This window comes from Oreochromis aureus, linkage group 8 (genome assembly GCF_013358895.1).
Source record: "Oreochromis aureus strain Israel breed Guangdong linkage group 8, ZZ_aureus, whole genome shotgun sequence".
NCBI lineage: Eukaryota > Metazoa > Chordata > Actinopteri > Cichliformes > Cichlidae > Oreochromis > Oreochromis aureus.
This window is the reverse complement of record NC_052949.1, coordinates 12,910,883-12,932,956: the sequence shown is the minus strand read 5'-3', so window position 1 is coordinate 12,932,956 and position 22,074 is coordinate 12,910,883. Positions and strand designations below refer to the sequence as shown.

Sequence of the window (22,074 nt, the reverse complement as noted above, 5' to 3'; positions counted from 1 at the left end):
ATATGAGCATGAGCTGTCATTATCTATGCTGTAACAGAAGAGGACATATCAAGAAAACAATCTGTAATTTTAGAATAATAAAACAATATACAATGTAAGTGTGTTAATTTAATTATTTAAATGTCCACATCGACAGCCACTTATCCACAAATACTTCAGTGCATGGTTTGGGGGACTAAATATGATCAACTGGCAGTCTGGAGCCAGCGGTGCTTCACTTGCCTCCTGCTGTGACTCCCTTCAGGTTTCTGACTCATAACCATCTGGTTTTTTTTTTAGCCTTTAAGAGACAGGAGGTCTTTATCTGTCATTTAAAGGCATTAGCTCATGGTGGGGTTCCAAGAATCTCTTTAAAACTTCATTCCTCCGAGGATGTTTTTCCCACCCTGTTCTGACTCTCTCTGGTGCCTGAAATGTGCACATTTCTTTTTTATGTGCTGCTGTACTAGATTTCATTCATTGCATTCTTGAAGCTGTGCTGTGGCTTATTGTAAGAAAGGGACATCTTTCTGATGGTGCAGCGTGTATCATTACTATTCAGCTTGTGCGCTTAGTCAAAGTCATGGATAATCCGAGGTGTAACCTAATGACATATTGTATCCCCTCACAGCAGCAGTCTCGCGATTTAATATTTAAATCTTATTCCTGTCGAGATAACGATCCTCGTGCCTGACGTGCTATTAAAAAGTTGGTGGCTTAAAATAAGTTTAGAACTCACCGCCGAACCATTCAGAGGAGATGTTCTGCAGCAAAGTAAACGGTATGCAGAAGAAAGTGATGAGCAGGTCGCTGACCGCCAGAGAGCAAATAAAAATATCTGTCGCCGTCTGTATCGTCCGTTTCTTCACAATTATGTAGATGACCAAACTATTTCCAGCCAGAGCCAGGACGAAAATAACCACATACATGATCACGAAGGTGGTTTTGGCGCTGTACGGTAACTCGGGGATGTAGACGAGCGGCTGGATGTTGTAGGTGTTGATAAACTCCTGGCGGCTCAGGTTGTAGTACTGGAGCATCTCCTGCAGCACTTCAGGAGTTATTTTAGTGGAGCCCTGCCCCGAATCTGTCGAAGCTGCGGCCATCCTGAGCTGTGTCCTCAACCTTGAGACGAACTTGGCTGCACGGGCAAAGTAAAATAAAGAAATCAATCAGCGGGGGCTCTCAGCGGAAAGCTGCTTTTTTAACCTACAGGTGCGCATCTGGGTGTTGCTGCCTCGCCTCGTTCATCCACCAGACCCCGATGATGTCGCTGCTGCTGCAGATGTGTGCTCCGTTTGTGCGTACGGGTGAGTGTGTGCGCCCGCCCGTGTGAAACGAGCTGGTCAGAGGACAAAGTGACAGGCCAATGAACGAAGTTGTACCATAGGCTCTATGAATGCCTCTATACTCAGATTAGATGGTTTAGTCCTGTTAAACTATAAATACACGCAGTGTAAAACAATTAACCCGTCTATAACTTTCTCTTTTTAGTTAACACTCCATACAGGGTGCTAATTAAGAAAATTAATTTGATATTTTGCAAACCTATTTGGCAACTCCATGAAGCAAACTAAAACACAGATGCAAAATACAGTCATTTGCAATTCAGTGAAACCCCATATTTGTTTGAAAATAGTTCAAATCCAACACATTCATAAAGAAAAACTGTATTGCTTTCTGGATAAATATATGCTCATTGGAAATTTGATGTCAGAAAAGCATTTCAGAAAACTTTAACACGGTCTTGCATCACACCGGTTTTTCTTCACAACATAGTGAAGGCGTTTGGGGATGGAGCAAACCATTTGCTGCTTCTGGATTCTTTTAAAAGTAAATACGTTTCACCACTCACAAAGACTGCCTGAGAAAATAGCTCAGAATAATAGTGCTCACCATAAGGCTGCAAAGAAGACCAGGATGTATTATTTACGTTACATAAAGTCATTAAAAATAATGGACAGTTACGAGGAATCTCTGGAAGCAAGGAAAAGAGACAAAAACATTGTTGAATAGCTGTTATCAATGGGTTCTTCAGACAGCAGTGCATAGGAGACAGACATAGCTGAGTGGAAACAACAGTATCTCCTCAAGCACACTTCTGAGAAGCGTTATCTGTAAACACAGTTTGCCACTGTATTCACATTTGTAATTTCTACTCAAGATTGACTGAGGGGAAGTGATAAGACGTTCTAATGGATCAAAATTTGAAATTCATGCTTCCTCCAGGCTAAAAAGGGAGCAGGACTGTCATTAGACACTTCCTGAGCCAGTAAGTTAGGGTGCATCAGTGCGTATGACACTTGTACATCCCAGAATGTCCCATTAATAGCGGAAAATAAATACAGATGTGGGAGCAACATGTGTTGCTATCTAGCTAACATCTTTTCATGGAAGGTCAGGCTTATTTCAGCAAGACAGAAACAAACAACCTTTTGGACATAAAACAGCAATCTAGCTCACAGACCACAATATTGTCTGCGAACATCAAGGGCACAAGTGTCCATGGACTATGATGCTTGCAGAAAGCATTGTGAGCAGTACTGAGTTTAGGGAGGAGGTGAAAGAGAGCTGGGAGAGTTGGAGGTACTGCATGCTCTGTTGAGAAGAGGAATGAAGCCAGTAGAAGCAAAACAAAATATGTTTGTGAAGGTGGAGATGCAACCAGGTAGCAAGGAGGTGGATGGGTTTAAATACCGGTGGTCAACCATCCAAGTGTACAAGAGTAGTAAAGAAGAGAGTGAAGGCAGGGTGGAGTGGATGGAGATGACTGTCAGGGGTTATTTGTGACAGACATATAGCAGCAGTGAAAGGGAAGGCTTACAAGATAATAATGAGACCTGATGTATGGTGGCACTAATAGAAAGACAGGAGGCAAAGCTAAAGTTCATTTTTAGTTTTTTTGTGACCAGAAAGGACAGAGGCAAAATTGAGATGATTTGGACATGTGCAGAGGAGGATAAATGGGTTTAGTGTTCAAAGGATGTTGAATATGAAACTGACAGGCAGCAAGGGAAAAGGAAGGCCACAGAGAAGATTCATGGATGTTGTGAAGGAGGACATGCTGAGGGCTGGTGTGAGAGAAGAGGACCAAAGGGTGAGATGGAGGCAGATTATCTGTTGTGGGAACAGCTGAAAGAAGAAGAAGTCGGGTACAAAACTGCCGTACCTAACAGACACGTCAACCATTTAAAATAGTCGCCTTATAAAGTGAAAGAGGAACAAGGCACCTCCAAACTGTGAATGAGTCATATATCAAGCAAGAATGGAAAAACATTTTTACTTCAAAATTACAGCAATTTGTCTCCCCAGTTACCAAATGGGAGTATTCTTGAAATAAGAGCCCATGTAATACAGTAGTAAGCATGCACCCATCGCAACTTTCCTAATATATCTATATTATGAGTATATATTTAAATAATAATAATTTCTTGGGTTTAACATTTTATATGCTGTTGTGCTATTTTCGATTCAATATGGATTTGAATGATTTCACAGGCGATTTAGTGTTTTTGGAAACAGTGTAACTGCTCCCAGGAGGACTTTATTTTGTCTGAAGTCAAAAGGAAAAAAACCCTGCAGCATGATTTGAGATCCACAATTTGCTTCAATACTAAAATGATTGTTACAGCCTGACTTTTCACTGTAATATGAAAAGAGATTTGAATGACAATGTACAAGATTGTTTGTGATTTTCAATTAAACCCATTAAGTTACAGTAGATTGTGCGTTAAGTCTGGATGTCAAACCAAATGTATTTTGTTGTCATCCTCTGATTCCACCCCACGCTGTATAAAAAGCACATCTACTCTTTTTGCTTTTATCCAATTAAACTCCCCCATAACCGCTCCTGTAATTTCAGAGCTGCATTCATCAGCCATCACTGCTGAGTTTTGATGAGCCTGCTCATCATTTTAACTTGAAATCTGCACTACTTGGCATTTTTCAAGTCTCAGTGTAAGGAAGAATATGAGTTTTTATTCTTGTTTTCCCTTTAAGCTGTGTTATAGTGGTCTGCACAACATGAAATATTAGAAATACCCAATACATTAGTGGGGTTAGGCCAATTGGTGAACATAAATTTGGACGGTACATTTAGAGGCCTATGACGTAAAATAGTACTTGAATCTGGTGGTACTAATGATCATCATCTTAGATTATTATTATTTTTTCAGCATGCCAACATGCCAATTATATGCACTGACGACAATGTCATTTATTTTTATTAAAAAAAATACTGGACAACTAGCATGCTAACAATAATAATGACGCTAATCAAAAATGTATGAAATCAAAAATGCAACATTTGGAAATGTCAACCTGCTGGTGGTGTTAGGGGAAAAAAAACTGCTTTCACACTAGTCATCCATGTAGTCGTGCTGTTTACGAGATAAAACTGACAAAATATAAGCCCGGCATAATTTAAATCCCAAGATGGTAATGATTTTGTTTTATTCATAGAAAAGCAGAAATGCAAGCACCAAAAAATAGTCTGATTAAAAAAGAAAAATACATCCATGCACGGTGGAGTAACAGTGAAGGCTGAAATGAAAGTGTTAGGTACATGTGGCAAGCTGAGCTTAGAAAGACAAAACTAAAAATACAGTGCAGGTGCTCCTCTACATTCAGCACAACAATTAAATTAAATAAAAAAACAGTTCACCTCTGATGAATACATGAATACAAATTCAGAAGAGATGCATGAGCTCTCTTTCTGCTTACTGAGCACAACAGACATAGAAAAACCAGTGTTTTACTACGTGTGAGTAAGAAACAGGGCTTGTTCGAAAGGACGAGCAGTGGATTATAAATTTTTTAGATGTTAGTAAGCTTTCTGGGGTTTATGCTAACCCAGTGCTACAAATATTACAGCTACAAGCATATATTTGTTTTACATAACAATCACATAGGTGGCTATGACTGGCAGATATAAAAATGCCTTACCTGAGCTCCTTCTTTAATTTGTAAAGAAACAGCCTTGAGATCAGGGTCTTGGTTCAAGTGTTCAGTGCATACAAATATTACATTTGTCTTGTTTTGTTGTGGTGGTGAAAAAGACCTCCTGCTTTACACGCATTTCCTAGAAGTACACGTTTATCTTTAATAACAGTCTTTTTTACAACATTGAACACAAAGTTTGAAAATGCAGAAAATATGCAAGGGTTATCAGGATGACTGGTCTTTAGAAATCGAAGACTTTCAAAGACCACTGATAGTACTGTCTGCTTGCAATCTGTGCTTTCGCTTTTACAGGGTTCCTTTGTTGCCCATCTACTGTCCCTGGGTGTTTATAGTAAGGGCAGAGCTTCACAAACTTCACAGCATAGTGTAACTCTGTCTTTTATAATCTCCACCATCCAATAATGCCATGGAAAAACATAAACACAGTAACAAGAGATTATTTAAAAGAACTGAACTAAATTTATTATAATAAATTATTTGGCAACTAGATGCTGATGAAGCAGCATAGAGAATCCCAACAGCAGTAGAAAGTAAAACATGGGGTGGTGATGAAACAGGTAGAAAACTCTAAGCAACCAGGTTGGGAGGTGGTTCACAGGAACGAGACACTAAAATCCAAAGTGACAGAACAGCACAGAGAACAGAGACCGACTGACTCTCAGAAGATAGGCAAGAAAACTAGTCGACCTGAGTGATGAATTAAACAATGTGAGAAGGTAAAAGCAATGGAATGGAATAGAGGCAGGTAAGTGAAAGCAAACATTCCTTATTGAATTTGTGCAAAAGTTGTTATATTAATCCTGCATGCCTGTTACGCCTTTTCCCAACCTTGATCTGCCGTGGTCACATAGGGCTCATTGTTCTGTCAGTGGTTTGCCTCCCTGTGACACTAACCAATCAAACTCGCCATTGTTGACAGATTTTCTAAACATGCTAAGACCACATGCCAAGCAAATCTAAATTCTGGGGCAGTTATGACAATGTTGGCTTCCATGAGACAACATTGTCATAACTCACTGTCCAGCTCAGCCACTTGTGTCTTTTTTCAATGCTTTCTTGGCTGCCTCTGTTTCCTGCTGAGGAGCTGGGAATTGCAGCAAAAGTCCACATCCACTGTTGTCGTGGGGATGCTGGTGTTTTTTGGCATTTTTTTGCTTTACTTGAATAAACTTTCAGACTGCTGATTGGATAAGATTTGATGTTTTCTATGTTTTATTGTAATTCAAATATAGCTTTATGAGATTTGCAATTTATTCCATTCATGTAATTTGTATTTTACACAGCTTCACAACATTTTATTTGAAATTCAGTTCGTAATTTAAGTGTGGTTAAAGTTTTTTCATTTAAAAACAAATCTTAGCTATTTTGAGTCTCTTGTGGTTAGATCAACCTTGGTACAACTCTGCTGTCCTCTGCCTGCTTGCCTGCATCCCCTGCACAGCTTGCTCTGATTGCCCCCAACCCCCCTCAGTTTAAATGATCCACTTCAAAGATAAATACCATCCTTCGCTCTTCTACTGGATCATTCTCAGTAAAACCTGGAAATCTTATCCGACATTTTTGGTGCTGAAAAGGTAATAGGGAATTGTAATGTAAAGAAGATTTTTTTTAAACTAAAACAAAATCAGCTGCCAGGAAACTAGTATACTTTAATGCAATACTTTTGTCCGCATTGAAATATCCCTGAAATTCTAGACGGATTTCATTGATGGATGGATGCAATTTTCTTTTTACAGACCTTTGTGGTTTCTAGACAATGTCTTCTAATCACTTAATGACTTTTCTCTGGCATTACTCTGATCTGCTCACACGTGGCTCTTATTGAATTAGCTTTAAATGAACTGAAATGAAATTTGGGAATTACATTTCAGACGAATCCTGTTTTTTGGTTCTTATTCATTTCATCTAACACCATTTTTAGTTTCACTATTAAGCTTAGTCTCCTCAGGGAACATCACTCAGTACTTTTGTTATTTTTGTAGACTGACACACACAGAATTCGTACTACTAACACATTCTTAGATTAGCTTTACTTAAAAGCTTCACTGTGAACAGGGTATGCATTGGACACTGGTTGCCTGTTGCGTCCTGTCTTATTTGTCTTATTTCCAGGGTGAAGACCTTTAAAGTTTTTTGTTTGGCATTGCAAACTTCCTACAACAACAAGTTTGCAGGAAGTAGCTCAGCGGGCATTTACTACTTTGATGATCAAGGAACTATCTGAGTTTCTGTTGTGTGCATTAATTTAAAAAAATTACATGTGTTGGAAAAATGAGTAGAATTGATTATACAGCTCATAAAATGAATGAAACCTGAAAACACTGCATCTTGATTAATTGTATCTAAATTCTCATCAAGTCGTTTTTTGAGTCCATTTACATTACACTTTCAAATGTAATTGCTTTTCTAAATTTTCTCCCCTTCATCACAGAGTCGGTGCAGACCTGTCAGCTGTACATCCTTTCAAGCTCATCCTGTGGTCTATTGTGCTAAGATCTGGTGACGAGGGCATTTCACTCATTGTCATGGTTAAGAAACCAGTTTGAGCTGATTGGAGATTTGTGACATGGAGCATTATCCTGCTGACAGCGGCAGATGGGTTAAAATCGGGTTGAGACTCATCAGACTGGGCAATGTTTTTCAGTCCTCTTCTTCTGCTGTTGTAGCTCATCTGCGTCAAGGTTTAATGAGTTGTGCATTCATTTGATGCTCATTTGCATACTTTGGTTATAATGAGTGGTCATTTGAGTTACTGATGCCTTCCCATCAGCCCCAAGCAGTCTGTCCACACTCATCTGAGCTTTGGCCTAGAGACAATCATCTGGGAAAATCCCAGTAAATCAGCAATTTCTGAAATATTCAGACCAGTTTGTATGGTACAGACCTCCATGACATGTTCAAAGTCACTTAAATTGCTTTCTTCCGCATTCTGATGCTCGGTTTGAACTTCAGCAGGTCATCTTGACAACGTCTACATGCCTAAATACATTGAACTGCTGCAGTGTGATTGGCTGATAAGATGCTTAATGAGTAGTTCAGTAGATCAGGTGTATCTGACAAGTGAATGTATATGCAAGTGAAAAAAAATAATTCATTGAGGACAGCAACTGAAATTGTTTAACTGAAGGCACAGGAGACAAGTTAATTTTAGAAAATTTGATTTTGATGCACAGCATACTGTAAACAAGAGGTGCAAAAATAGATACTCTGAGTCTTCGGGTATGACAGTGCATGGCACAAAACATCTATGAGTTACAGGTGTGTGAATAGAAGAAAGGAAGGGCTACAGAAATGATCATCTAGGAGATCAAAGAGAAGGAGATCAGTGTAATTTTTCTTCACATTTTCAACAAAAATGCTAACACTCACATTAGTCCTTACATGTGATGTTTTTCCTGCGCCGGCACAGCTGCATGTGCAGGTCAACAGAAAAAGACTACACCCGCTGTTGGTTAAGAGGTCAGTATAAAAACACTGTTGGGCAGAGATGGACAAGACAAATTTCTACCAAGGTGAAATGAATCAGCTGAAGTAGAGAAAACATAAAATTTCCCCCTTCACTTCAGCAACCTTTATTTTTGCACTTTAAAAGAAAGAAATATTTAGAAGTATTTCGTGTTTAGTCTAGACATTCTTGGGCCCTTGTGAGGAGATGATAAAATGCAGACTGATTTTTAAGTTATCTTTCAAGGTTCAGTAGAAACACACAACTGTCCTATTCACACCAGACAGGGATTAAACAAATACTGATTAATGATGAATGATTCATTTCTAATCTTGTCTGACTGGCTTTTTAACTGACTTGTTGAATATTTATGTAAAAATAACTTTGAGCTCTCCTGACGACTTTACCACCCAGATTATGATTTTGATGTCTCTCTACAGTTCTGTGAAAAAGTATTTGCCCCCTTTCCTGAGTTTCCTGAGTTTCCTGAGGCATTTATTAAGGGAATAAAAAAAATAATTGCCCCCTAAATGTCATAACTGGTTGTGACACCGTTGGTAGGAGTAAAGTGTGTGTGATATGTTGCAATAAGTCTAATTTTGCTTTGGAGGAATTTTATCCCACAGAAAGAAAACCAAATCAGGAAGGGGAAAATATTTGCTCACAGTACTGCATAAAGTCAGTACATGCAATAAAATACTGCATAGTTTGCAAATCAGCCAAAAATAAAAAATAAAAAATTGAATCTATGAATCTATACCTGGGACTCTTTATATTTGAAGTACAGTATCCCAAGACATCTCTTTAGAAAAATTGTTTACCTTTTCCACTTTGAAAAAGATCAATTCCTTCCTTCCACAGTCCTTATTAAATTCCATCCTTGTCACTGTTAACTTTACTCATTAGTCTTGTTAGTGAAAAACTGCAGGCAGGAACTGCTGCATCTTTGACATGTGTCACCAGCCGTGTCTTTTTACAACTAATGATCTTAATAATCACACTGTCACCAGGAATTTTATATTAGATTACTCTGCAAGACCTCGTGTTAATTTTTTTTCTAGAATTCTCCCAGGAGCACTGCCGCTGGCATTGCAATATCAGCCACATTTTCCCACATCGACTACACTAAAAGTTTCACCAGACTTTCATAGTTCCTGGACGATAAGTCCTAATGGCTTGTGCAATCCAATGTATTTCATCTAATGTCATAATGAGGTTCTCATTAGTGGTTTTAGGTGAAATGTAATGTCAGTTATTAATAGAGTGTCATTAACTTTGACATGATCAAATACTGTATATCACCCTATGTCAGCTTAACTCTTTAACATTAGCATTTTTGTACTACGTGCTTATTTAAATTACTCTATGCAATATTTCTTTATGGCAGCCAAAGCATGCAGCCATGCAGTTGGGGATTCACGCTACGAAGTTAACCATAAACTCTATTTACCCACTGATAGAAATAAGATTTCTGATTAGATTTTTGAGTTTGGTGTACACCCTTGTTCAACTATTTCAAGGACAGACTTGCATAAAAAAAAGATGTCTCAGCAAGTATTGGAGGCCTGTGATGATGAATGCCCTTACCTTCAGAGAGGGATATCTAGTTTTTATTAAGTTCCATCCACCCACCAGACAGGAGATTAACCCATAGAACTGCATCTCTATCTGACAGAAAGCAAACACAAAACCTATACATTAGACAGCAGTGATGTGTCGCATTGTGCTGAGTGATTTGTTGCAGTAGTGGACATTTTATTTGGGATTACATTTTTGTAATAGTAATTTGAAAATATTCACAATTACAGTTGGCTGGTTTTGTTTATAGATACTCCTTCAATGTTATGACAAGATGATGATGAATTTTTAAAATAACAGTTCTGTCCAAGACGAAAGAAGAAAATTAAGGAGGGGTGGAAAAACAGCTGTTGAATGCAGTGTCCTTCAGTTCAAATTTGAACTACTTTTACATCCATGCTGTACAGCTCTCTCCTTCTATTCCACTATATTTCAAATATCATACATTTTTCTCCACTGCATTTGTCTAACTTATTATTGCAGATCATTCTAACAATCTAATAGTATTCCTTTAGGATTCTTTTAAACTATATGTAAATCTGGATTAGCTGGAAATACATTGTTATTGTTATTACCTGCCTCGTAAGTCCCTGACAAAAGGAATGACCCTCTTATTAAAATGAAATGTCCATAAGGCAAAAAAAGAAGAATGTTAATAGTACATAAACATTTTCAGTGGATTGAATGAATGTTATTGGGTGCAGGAAAACAACATGAAGGAGCAATAAAAAATAGCTGCAAGCATTTAATAACACAACAGCTTAGCAGGAGAGCAAGATAGCCAAGTCCAGACATGGGGCCCAGTTTTTCTGGTTGGCACTAACCATCCCTGCCCTGTGTAATAAATGTATTAAAGCATCACAGGTCTATGTTTAAGTTAGCATTACTGGGAATTACCTTTTATTAATCAATTAATACATTAAATTTTTAATGTTTCTGTAATAGTTACTGCAACTGTATGTTCAAGCTGTGCCAAATTACAGTTATTTACTTGCATTTTTACTGGCATTCCTCAACATAAAAAATTGTTTTAGTGGTTTAATGTTATGCTCGATTAATTTCTGACTTCTCACAGAAGTTCAGTGTGCCGGCTCAAATTTGTCTATAAAAAAGTTAATTTTCTTTCTTATTTGCCTGATAAGTAACAATAGTTTTCAGTTTTAAACAATTCTCATCATTGCTTTCTAAAAAACTGGTGTTTTCTTGTTTTTATAGGTGGTCTAAAACATTTGTTAAGCACTTTAACTTAATCTGGCAGTAAAATGCAGCTTACACCAAAGCAACAGTAATAGGAACCAAAAATAAATCATTTATTATAACATAACATAACATAACATAACATAACATAGACAGGCATCATATTCTGTAAAAAACTGATAGTAACATTCCTGAAAGATCCCTGCTTTAATTATGTGAGGAGACACACATGCATTTGAGGTTGCATTAAGAAGGTCATCCAACAATCTGCTCAATCACACATGGAGGCAACAGCTGTGGTGCGAGCTGCCGAGGTAGCTTGTTCCTCCTATTTTGAATTTGATGCCATCAACGTGTTTGAAAAGGATAGAGGCATGGTCAAGAAAAGCCTTGAAACAGTGTGTGTGATAAAGCATCTCATAATGAATTAGGTTTGTAACACGAACATGAACACACACATCTGGAAGACGTATGCAAATGTTTCTGCATTTTAACAGTAAATCAATCTAAAATTGCAAATGATTTTCTCATCTACAACACATAATATCATTAAACGCTCCAGAGAATCAATATGTCTGTATGCATGGGTGCAGGCCATTTCTGCTGTCAACTGGTGACCACCCACGCTATACTTGCTGGTAAATACTGCTAGGATATAAGTGGTAATATAATTAAATACAGTCAATATAAAAATTTTTTTATCGCATATGAAAAGCATACTCATTCAGTATCTGAATGAGTCTTTTGCCTTATATTCTAAATAAATCAGAATCGCTTGATCAAGGTTCACACCTGCTTTACTGTGAAAACATCTTACACTGTCTGTACCTTTCCTATTCTATTTTATCTAACTCAATCTTGAAAAGGACATCAAACAGCACTTTGACCCTGCTTCTGGTTCATGTGGTTGACCCTGAGTCCAGGAAGAAGCTTAGACATATTTTCAACTGCCTTTGTTGAAATACTGCCCCGTGTAACCTGGCGAGAATAAAAGGTTGCTGTATTTCTCTTAAAGTTCTTGCAGCGGTATGAATCACTAATGTTTCTGAATACCCACACACATTGTCTGTGTTCAGTGAAGCATATCCAAATACAGTTTGCACTGACACTTGAGATATGGATCGGGTTATATCACATTTCTTCAACTGTTTATTGAAAAGTGAGGCTGCAAAATGACTACTCCATTGATGGATCATTCTCAAGACCTGACAATATATTCACCTAAGTAGTTTAAATTAAGCTAATACAAAGCAAAGCACACAGAGCTATGACCTCACCTACAAACAACAAGAGGAAGGAATAATAAGCATTGTGCACATTGTGTATTGTCTTGAGGTTCACTCTACAGACGAACCCACTTACTTCTACCTCTAAAAGACGTGTCATATATACAACAGACTGAATTAAAAGAAGGCTGCTAATTATTTATGGCTATGCAAGATGTAATAATAGACCTCACTGGCCGAGAATGAGTTTTATTTTCTAAGAAATAAAACAAAAATGAAACATTTCAGGAGGCACTGATTGCTGAAAACTCTCATATCTGTCTAATATTGGCAGTAAGCAGTGCCCATGGGATGTAAACTAATCTGTTGCTGGTCTTATTAGATGTGACAGATTTGCCTGAAGGGGAGAACTGTGCAGTAGAACTGCTAATAAAATATTAATAGAGAAGTGAAAAATAATTTAACTTAAAGAAATGCAAGTGGTTTGTCTTTCATGTTTGATCTTTAATGTAACTGTCATGTACAGCAACAAGTTGCTATTGTTCAATTTGTAAAACTAAGAGTTTTAGTTTTAGTAATAGTCCTGCAGTCTTCACAGATTTACTGCTGCGCCTACATCGGGTCACATGATCCTTGGCTTGCAGTTCTTTATTTACGAGTGTTGAGAAGGTTGTATACGTTGCAATCTGGACCTACAGTCGATAGTTTTTTTGCTAGAACAATACAGCAAGACCACATTAAAACAGCTGTCAAAGATAGGAAAGTAAACTCAATTTTGTGGTAAAAACAAAGCGGTGCTTTTTTTTCTTACCTCAACTTTGAGATTTTCATAAATCAGTGCAGAATAGGATAAATACATTCTGCTTTGCATATGAAAACGGTGTCTGAATGAAGTGGCTCGGTGTGGCGGTGCTCAGACACCTTTGTTTAGTTCAGGTTTCTTGGCAACAAAAACAACACATAGCACTGCAGACCTAAGGCTGTAAGCTGGTGCCTGTTTTCAGAGGTAGGGTGCTTCTTCTGAGCAATTTTCTGGGTAAAGTTGTAATTATTTTTATGTTAGGCATTTGAGGGCGTGGGTTGTGGGGTGGGAGGGGGATGTCAAAGGAAAGTTTGGGTTCTAACGGTCTTAGTTCTTGATTTTTATTTATTTATTTATGTATAGCATGTATGTTCATAACTTTGCAATCAAGGGGTTTTGACATTCTGCCACCTTATTTCAAAATAGGACTTTACTCAACAGCTTTTCCTTCATTCATACAGACTGAGACAAAGCTTTCAGCCCAGACATGTCGAGAGCACACAGCCTGGAATCGAGGGGGATGACAGCTGAAGGGAAATTCGCTCAGATTAACCATTTCCCATTCACTCCTGAATTTACCAAGACGCTTACAAAAAGCAGTCCATGTTTTGGTGCCTTGAGTCACCACTCATTCTTCTCCCGGCACAACCCTCATCCACACAGGATGAGGCATATTCAAGGTGAGCAAACATCTGGGCAAGCGGAAGATATTCATTCATTTTATTAAATGTATTATTTTCAAATAAACCCTAAGATATGTTTTTTATATGTGTGTTTTAGGTGCTATAAATAAGAAGCATTTTTAAGAAATACACATAAGACAATACTATAGCTCCCATCTTGATTCAAATGATCTAACTGTAACCCACAAAAATCTCAGCTAAAACTGGGCCTGATGCAGCTCAGCCTCTTGAAGTTTCTTATCTATGTCACATATTATGGTGTATTTATGTTGTTGCCTAGCAATCACCTGCCAACAGACTAGATTGCAGGTGATTTAGTATTTATGGACTTAAAACACCTTATCATTTAATTGTAATTAAATGAACATTTTCAAAGTTCACGCTGGTGGACTCAAAATGCAGTACAGTATTCTCAAATAAAAATGACAACAAGGTACTTCAGTAAAACATCAGTCTTTGAATCAGTGTCTTAGCAGTTGTTCAGCAGGAACCAAACACAGGCCCAGGTAAATGACTTCAGAATTTACCAAATAGTTGTGTCTCTTTTTCCTTGGCCAGAGCTGTTGAGGTAAGTCTCTACAAAACAGAATTGGCTCCTCTCCTTTCCTGAGAGCCTCGCTTTAATGCTCTATGAAGGTAAGTGACTTTGGCAAGTGGGGTGAGAGTGGGTCAGACAGGCTGGCAGGTAAGTGGTTATGTCAGGTGGGGAAGAGTGGGTCAGGCTGGTCAGTGGGTATGTCTTACAGCAGCATCCAAGAGGATGGATGGAACACAGGGGTGCCTGCCTGTGGTTTCCTGAAGCCACACCCACCACTGCAAGAGATGGGGTGGGCGTGACCATGAAAGACAATAGAATATACAAATTTTTAATGTCACAATGTCAAATTATGATTTTTCCCATGTCAGTATTATTTGTGTTTAGTGACTATATCAAAATTGTAATATAGGATAACTTAGTGTATAAGGGATTTCATGTGAATTAGTCCAGTCTACAAAATTACCTACATGCCATTTTATATATGCATTTTTGTAAGTGCGTGTTGCTGTTAAGCATAGGTAAACAAAAAGGCATTTTTGTACTGTGGTCCTGGTCAAAATGTTATATAAACTTATTACGTAATGTCGTGGTAAGTTTCGACTTTTAATGATTTGTTCATTATATCTGGTTAAATGTCCCTCAGCAATTTGGGACATTTAATCATCCAGATTGTGCACTCAGTTCTAGTTTATTAACATCATCAAATATGTATGTTGTGCAATCATTCCACCCCGAATGAGGGATTCAAAGAAATCACTAAAAGCCCAAACTTACCAATTTATGCCCGTGATCAGTGGATGTAATCTGACCACAACTGTGCATCGGTGCACGGTATATTCAAATTTTGCATGCCATGTTTTCATTATGGGAGTGGACAGTGTCTGGTTGATGAGTCAGTTGACTTGGCACTTTTAGCATACATAGGTGTAAATGCCTTTTGTGGCACAGTGTGTATTTTTGTCAGGTCTTTCCCTTGCAAAGTAAAGCGCCCGAATGCAACTGTTGTTGTGATTGGTTCCGTATAAATAAAGTTGAATTGAATCTATCTATCTATCTATCTATCTATCTATCTATCTATCTATCTATCTATCTATCTATCTATCTATCTATCTATCTATCTATCTATCTATCTATCTATCTATCTATCTATCTATCTATCTATCTATCTCTTTTCTAAATCAAATCTGTTTCCATTTAGAGGCAGCTTTTATTAAAGCTGCCCTGATAATTGGACACACTATATATAATTTGTCAGTGATATTTAGCTTAATGCTTTGCACTGTTTATGCAAACAAGAATTAAACAACTTATTGAAGAAATCATAGCAAATAACTGAATAACTGTTTAACTGAATCAAATTAAGTGTGTCCAAGAAAGTATCCATCCATCACTAAAATTCAGTTAAAGTAAGGAGTAATAAAGTCTATGAAGGTAGGAGACTGTGCTGGAATAATTGCTCAAAGATATTTTCACCCAGGAGACTGGAGTTTGTATTTGTTAACGAAAGTCAGTGCTGGCTTATTATTTTCATCTTTTTCCACTTTGATCCAGGTTGTTAGGTTTGGGAAAAAGAAAAAAAAACATACAAATTTAGGTTCAGTAAAACCCTTTCCCATGTCAACCATGTGTTAGAAAGCCTGGCAGAAAGTGCTGAAGGCAAACTTCTTCCACAACATGTTAGAAGTGTGTAGTTGTGCTTTTTGTAAGGCTCTTTTTAGCATAGTTTTTAAAAGAAAATGCTAACAGCAGCATGCTCAGTCGCAAAGTCACAACATCTTAATGTTCACAAGTTAGTATGAAATACAGTAAAATTTAGTTGCACCATAAATACAAATGTAATATGATTAAAACAAACAAAACTATACCAAATTATATTTTTTGTGTCTTGCAAGTTAGCTATAGTACATCAGGGTTTTTAAAGTGTATCACCTACAAATCTTTTAATGTGATAATATTGTGTTAACATCTTATTCTGCTGTCCTCAATTAGCATTTTCCCTTTGTCATTACCAAATGCTTTTCAACTTGAGACTGCAAAGTCTCTTTGCTGCATTAATTTAGAGGTTATTATCTAATCTACCTGGGACACACTGAATTACAATCTGTTTGCGTTCTAATTAATTCTGACTCGAGGTGATTACCTGTCAGAGCTAATTAAAGTTAATATATGAGCTAAAGCCATTAACAAGGTCTTCATTCTTGAAGCCTTCCTTCTTTCACAACCTGCTCTATATGAAATATTTCAAGCAGCTGTTTGGGCACATGGAATGCCAATGTGTAACATGAAAGGGATAAATTTACTGCATTACTGGTAGAAAAGAAGGTTACATCCCTGAGGTTCCCATGAACTTGTCACGTTTATTCTCAGCAGGGATTCTGCTGGCTCCAGTTTTTTAAATGGTACTGCTTCGATGGATTTGTGCCTCTAAAGCACTTTTCTGTGAGCAGGGTGAATACTGAGCATTTCTCATTCCCACAGGATTCACAGGCAGACCAATTTGCATGGTAAGAGATGATTGGTGTGTCACGTCATCGTTATTTCCTCATCCACTTCTCAAGAGCCACATAAACAGGAAAGCAGCAGAGCCAGCTTTTCAGCTTGCTCAAAATCTTTATGGAGTCTACGGAGACAAAACTAAATCAGGTATGTGTAGTAACATACATGACACCTAAATGTCTTTATTTCTTTTCTAATGGTCCCCAAAGAAGCCAATTTTGAGTAATGGCTTTAACTGTTTTGTAATCGTTTCTTTTTTTCACAGCACTATTGTCAGAAGCCTGGCGAGATGAGCTCAAAGAACTGGCTGCAAAAATCAGTCTAACTTCCCAAACACAAAAGGACAAAAGAGAGGTATTACTATGTGTCTGTGCGTGGCTCTGTGTGTGAGAGAGTCCTAGTAATTGAATTCTCATGTATTTTTACAGTACTTGACATACAGTAAAAAATCCTTTGTTTGATTATCGCTATCCAGTGCCTGATGGTAAAGGGAATTTAGAGATTGGATGTGACAGTATATGGACAATATACTTAATACCTTCACGTTTTTCATTATTTTTGTTTTTTTACATATTTTCTAATTTAAGTGGTAAAGATACATCTGTTTGAGTAATTTTTATAAGTAGAAGAACATAGTCAGCAATCTGGGTTTCAAAATAGTTTTGTTAGGTATGACTGTATATGATAAATGTGGTATTTTTTTACTGTTAAGCCATGTTTACTGACAAAGACTGCTGATTTACCTCACGAACTAAGCTAAGAGATAGGAAATATTACATTTCATGTCTTCCATGTGCATGCTAGCTTGCTGATGTAGTAGATTAGTTCAATCTCACATAGTCAAAGGAGTTTGCGAAGAAAAGCGTCTGGACTTCTTTAAGTTGCTTGAAGACGTTTCACCTCTCATCCGAGAAGCTTCTTCAGTTCTAAGGTCAAATGGCCGAGAGTCCCAGATTTAAACCCAGTGGGAGTATCCCCCCAAGGAGGGACAAAGGACCCCCTGGTGATCCTCTAATCACATGAGCCAAGGTGTCCCTCCTTTGTCCCTCTTTGGGGGGATACTCCCACTGGGTTTAAATCTGGGACTCTTGGCCATTTGACCTTAGAACTGAGGTCAAAAATGTATCCATGTGCTGCAGGAACAACCAGAGGAAAAGTTTGTCCGGCGAAAGACTCAATATTCAGCTCAGACTGGCAGACTTATTCCTCCATCCTCCAAGTCCTACCTGCGCAAATCTCAATACCAGCGCATGAGCCATCCTCAACCCTTCCATGATCAAGAACTTATGGTAAAATACTGGTTAACTAATCCTGAGCTGTACTGTATAATATGAGGTGTTTTAGGGTTAAAACAAACAAACAAAAAAAGGTTAAAAAGGCAAGATCCAACATCACAGAGGGTATACAGCTTTTGGTCAAAGTTACTTAATTAGATATCTGAAAAATATTCCCTGGCAAGACACCGTCACCAAGTTTCTTGTGAAGTTCACTAATAAGCTCAATAAAAATTCATGTGATCTTTGAGCTACTGTTGTGACGGTCTGTCGCTTTCTTGTCAGGTTTTGGAGATACTTTGTCAGATCCTGCAGACAGACTCGCTCTCCACAGTGCAGCAGTGGCTTCTTCTTTCAGGCCAAAGAGGTAAAAATCCTCATTCCACATACACAGCAGAGATATGTACACTACCATTTCCAGTAATAAATACAGGTTCTATAGACCATTTCCTAATACATGCACTTTCAAGAGTCTGGCACTGCATCCCCCTCCTACTTTTTTAGCAATTAATTTGTCACTTTGGATTTTTTCTATATGTACATGTATGCACACTGCTCTTTAACTGCTTGGTTAAAAGAGTTGGGTCATCTATTTGACATTGAGCATGGTATGGTTGTTGGTGCCAGACGGGCTGGTCTGAATATTTCAGAAACTGCTGTACTCCAATAACTCCAATAATCACATGACCCTCTATGAGCATGTACTTGATGAGAGTGGCAAAAAGCTTGTTTTAACAGGAATTTACTTCTGACAGAACGAGATCAAGGGAGGGGCTGCCATTCACTGTGACTGGTTGGGGGTGAGGGGAAAGAGAGCAGAGAGAGACAGGACGAGAGACACACTGTAGGAGAGCCAGAGATGAATAATTATTAATGTTTAAATACAGTAGTGGAGGGAAAGTTAGTTGGGAAGAAATGCTCAGTGTACATTTGGAAGCCTCTCTGGTGGACTAGGGCTATTGCAGCATAGCAAAGGGATGGTTTAGAGTCACATGATCCAGCCCTAACTATAAGCTATATCAAAAAGAAAGTTCGAAGCCTAATTTTCAAAGAAGAGAGCGTGTCTGTCTCATTCCGGCAAAATTGATAGTCAGATGACAGATGATAGTCAGAATTTGGCGTAAACAACATGAAAGCACAAATGCATCCTGTTTTGTAACAGCTGTTCAGGTTGATCTAATTTTCTTAGCACTCTTTGAGCCTCTTAAAACCCACCGAGCATTGCATAAACACCACAGGCTTCCTTGTTGGGCAAAAGGCAAAAATCCAACCCTGTACTAGCAAGGTGCATCAAATAAAGTGGCCAAAGAATGAATTTCTATACTTGTTTTACTTGTTACATATATATTACACAATATATAAACTGCTTTTAAATGCTATATCTGACTGCAGTATATTAATCACTGTCCCACAGACATAGGACATTGTTACAATCAGTTCTACACTCCTGTATATGAGAACTAAATCTGTACACTTGTCCTGTTTATATGACTTCTCAATTTCATGATTCAGTTCCTTCCGGTCAGCTTTAAAAACCTTTGAAATGCTGTTGAAAAAAATTCTAACACACAACCACCTGGTGCTTAAAGGTACATACATTGTTTTTCTTCATTTCAATTTAGTTTTTTTATGTAATGTTACATCAGAACAATAATTTGCCCCAAGGAATTTTATATTATATGGTAAGGACCATACAATAATACAGAGAAAACCTCAACAATTATATGACCTTCTGTGAGTAAGCACTTGGCCACAATGGGAAGGAAAAAACTCCCTTTAAACAGGAAGAAACCTCAGGCAGAACCAGGCTCAGGGTGGGGCAGGAGACAGCACAAAAATAATGGTTATAGAATTACCTTAATTCACTTTTACGGTAAATATTTAAATTTTGCATTTACTCCTGCTGTACTATTGCTTACCTGCAGAAAAAGATCTGGTGATGGGGATGATCAGACAAGCTCTGGACGGTGTTGACCTCTCTAACCAGCGGAACTTCCAGCAGCTCCAGGCGTTTCATCCCGGAGCGTCTCCATCTGTGTATGCTGCATCATTTGAGCAGCCATGGGGAAAAACACACAGGAGGAGGTGAGAGTGAACTGTCAGATTTTGCTCTTTTTTTTGGTGCAGAAATGTTTCAAGCTAAATGTGTTTTTATCTTGTTTATTCACTTCCACAGTTCACACCAAGTCAATCAAACTGCCATTGATGAAAAACCAGGTAATTTGATTATGCTTGTCACTTTTTGTTACGTATGTATTTTTAAAAATTATTTTAACATGTAAAGTTTTGCACAGTTTAGTTTTTCCTGTCTTTTGGAATATATTTAATATACAGTTTGGCCTTTACATTTTACAAAGCCACCCTAAGCCACACTGTTTATGTCTGTCCTTCGCTTGAATGGCAGCTCTTTTCTGAGCTTCTTTTGCTGGCATCAATTTTTTGGACTGACATCCCTAGAGTGATTAAAACCCTCAGCCAGCCTCTTCTTAAATGCTCCTTTTCCTCCAGTGATTTTGCTTCTTTAAATGATTCCTTTTTGTGAAAGTTGAAAAATAATGCCCTATTTAAAGCAGATACTTCTGAGAATAGAAACGATAATGTACTTCATAAATAAAATGTTACAATGGAAAGGCATTTGCGGAAATAAGTAATGCATTTTAGAAGGGATCCAATTATTCATATTAATCTTGAGCAGCTCAAATAAGAGCAAATTTAAAATCTGCTATGAGTCAGAACCAATAAATTCAGAAAACAGCTGTGTAACATAATGAGTTTCCATTTTTCTTTTTTTTCCTGATAGAATTTGTGGCTCTGTAGTATGTGGAAAATTACTCTCTTAGCATGAATCTGACTGGAGTGTTCTTTGCAGAGCGGATTGGTGATGCAGAAGTCCTGGCAGTCCATTCAGAGGCAGAAAGTGTTCAGGTTCCTTCACTTCAGGAGGGGGATAGTGCATAGAGCTGAATCATCTTCCAAGAAACTAGTTATATTGTATTATTTCTGTGCTATGTGAAATGTAGTCCAATACCTAGTTAGCTTATCTTTATTTTCATTTGTAAATCAATAGGATTATATACTGTAGATGTGATTGTGTGGTGTAATAATTATGGATACAGTTACATAATTGCTTATTAGCTTTCAAAGGTATCATGGTTAGAAACCAATTGAAGCAACATTTAATAAATAATATATATATATATAAATTTAGTAACTAATTTGTTTCCAGAATCTGAAGATTTGATCAGTTTTTCTTATTTTACTTTTCAAATAAAGACATAAAAAAGGAAATGTCTGTGTAAAGAATAAAAATTATGTTTACTTTTGGCAGGGTGGCAAACCTTCCATAAATGGAGATATAGCAGAAATTATCTTCTTCTTTTTGAAAAATGTCAAAGAGCTTACTTAGCTATCCTGATTTTATATATAAAACATATAAACATATAGGGCTGGCCAGACAAAATAATGTGAGCTTGAACTTATACTAAAAGCTTCAGTCTTATTATAGTATCTTACTGTATATATTTCTACTGCAGCATGGAAGAGAATCAAGTGCAGAAAACTTAAGACTGTTAGAGAAACAAACAATGGAAATCAAGCCAGAGTCAGGTTCTGCTTCACAGATGAAGTAATAAACAAGCAACAGCTCATAAAAAAAGCAGTTCATTCATGAAAAATAAAAGTACCTATTTGGTAAGTGTGCCTGTAATTTTATATACACCAGAATATTTATTGCTGCATTAATTTGCAAAGATCTTTGACAACTACTCCTATGACTGTAAGTCATTATTATCATAATTTTAGCCGTTAATATACATTATGCTACATAATGTACTGCATTCCTTTTAAATTATTCGCTAATGTGTAGGCCAATACATTTAAGTGATATACAAAACT

At 37.5% G+C, this 22,074-nt stretch overlaps 2 protein-coding genes across 5 annotated transcripts in view; one reads left to right on the top strand and one right to left on the bottom strand.

Moving 5' to 3' along the window:
* Window positions 1–1,116, bottom strand: part of LOC116327515 (pyroglutamylated RF-amide peptide receptor) — a 15,650-nt gene extending 14,534 nt beyond the window's left edge. Inside the window, exon 1 of the mRNA XM_031749141.2 lies at window positions 719–1,116. Coding sequence (XP_031605001.2) covers window positions 719–1,085 — 367 coding nt within the window. The 5' untranslated portion in view covers window positions 1,086–1,116. The remainder of the gene's footprint in view (window positions 1–718) is intronic.
* Window positions 1–22,074, top strand: part of tbata (thymus, brain and testes associated) — a 26,087-nt gene extending 4,013 nt beyond the window's left edge. The window contains exons 1-9 of one of the 4 annotated variants that reach the window (XM_039616736.1): window positions 1,154–1,289; window positions 13,651–13,869; window positions 16,889–17,053; window positions 17,172–17,260; window positions 18,046–18,195; window positions 18,466–18,547; window positions 20,106–20,265; window positions 20,357–20,397; window positions 21,050–22,074. In XM_039616736.1, the coding sequence (XP_039472670.1) occupies window positions 13,677–13,869; window positions 16,889–17,053; window positions 17,172–17,260; window positions 18,046–18,195; window positions 18,466–18,547; window positions 20,106–20,265; window positions 20,357–20,397; window positions 21,050–21,138 (969 nt within the window). In that variant the 5' untranslated portion in view covers window positions 1,154–1,289; window positions 13,651–13,676 and the 3' untranslated portion in view covers window positions 21,139–22,074. The other 3 variants (XM_039616735.1, XM_039616739.1, XM_039616738.1) reach the window with 3 other exon arrangements.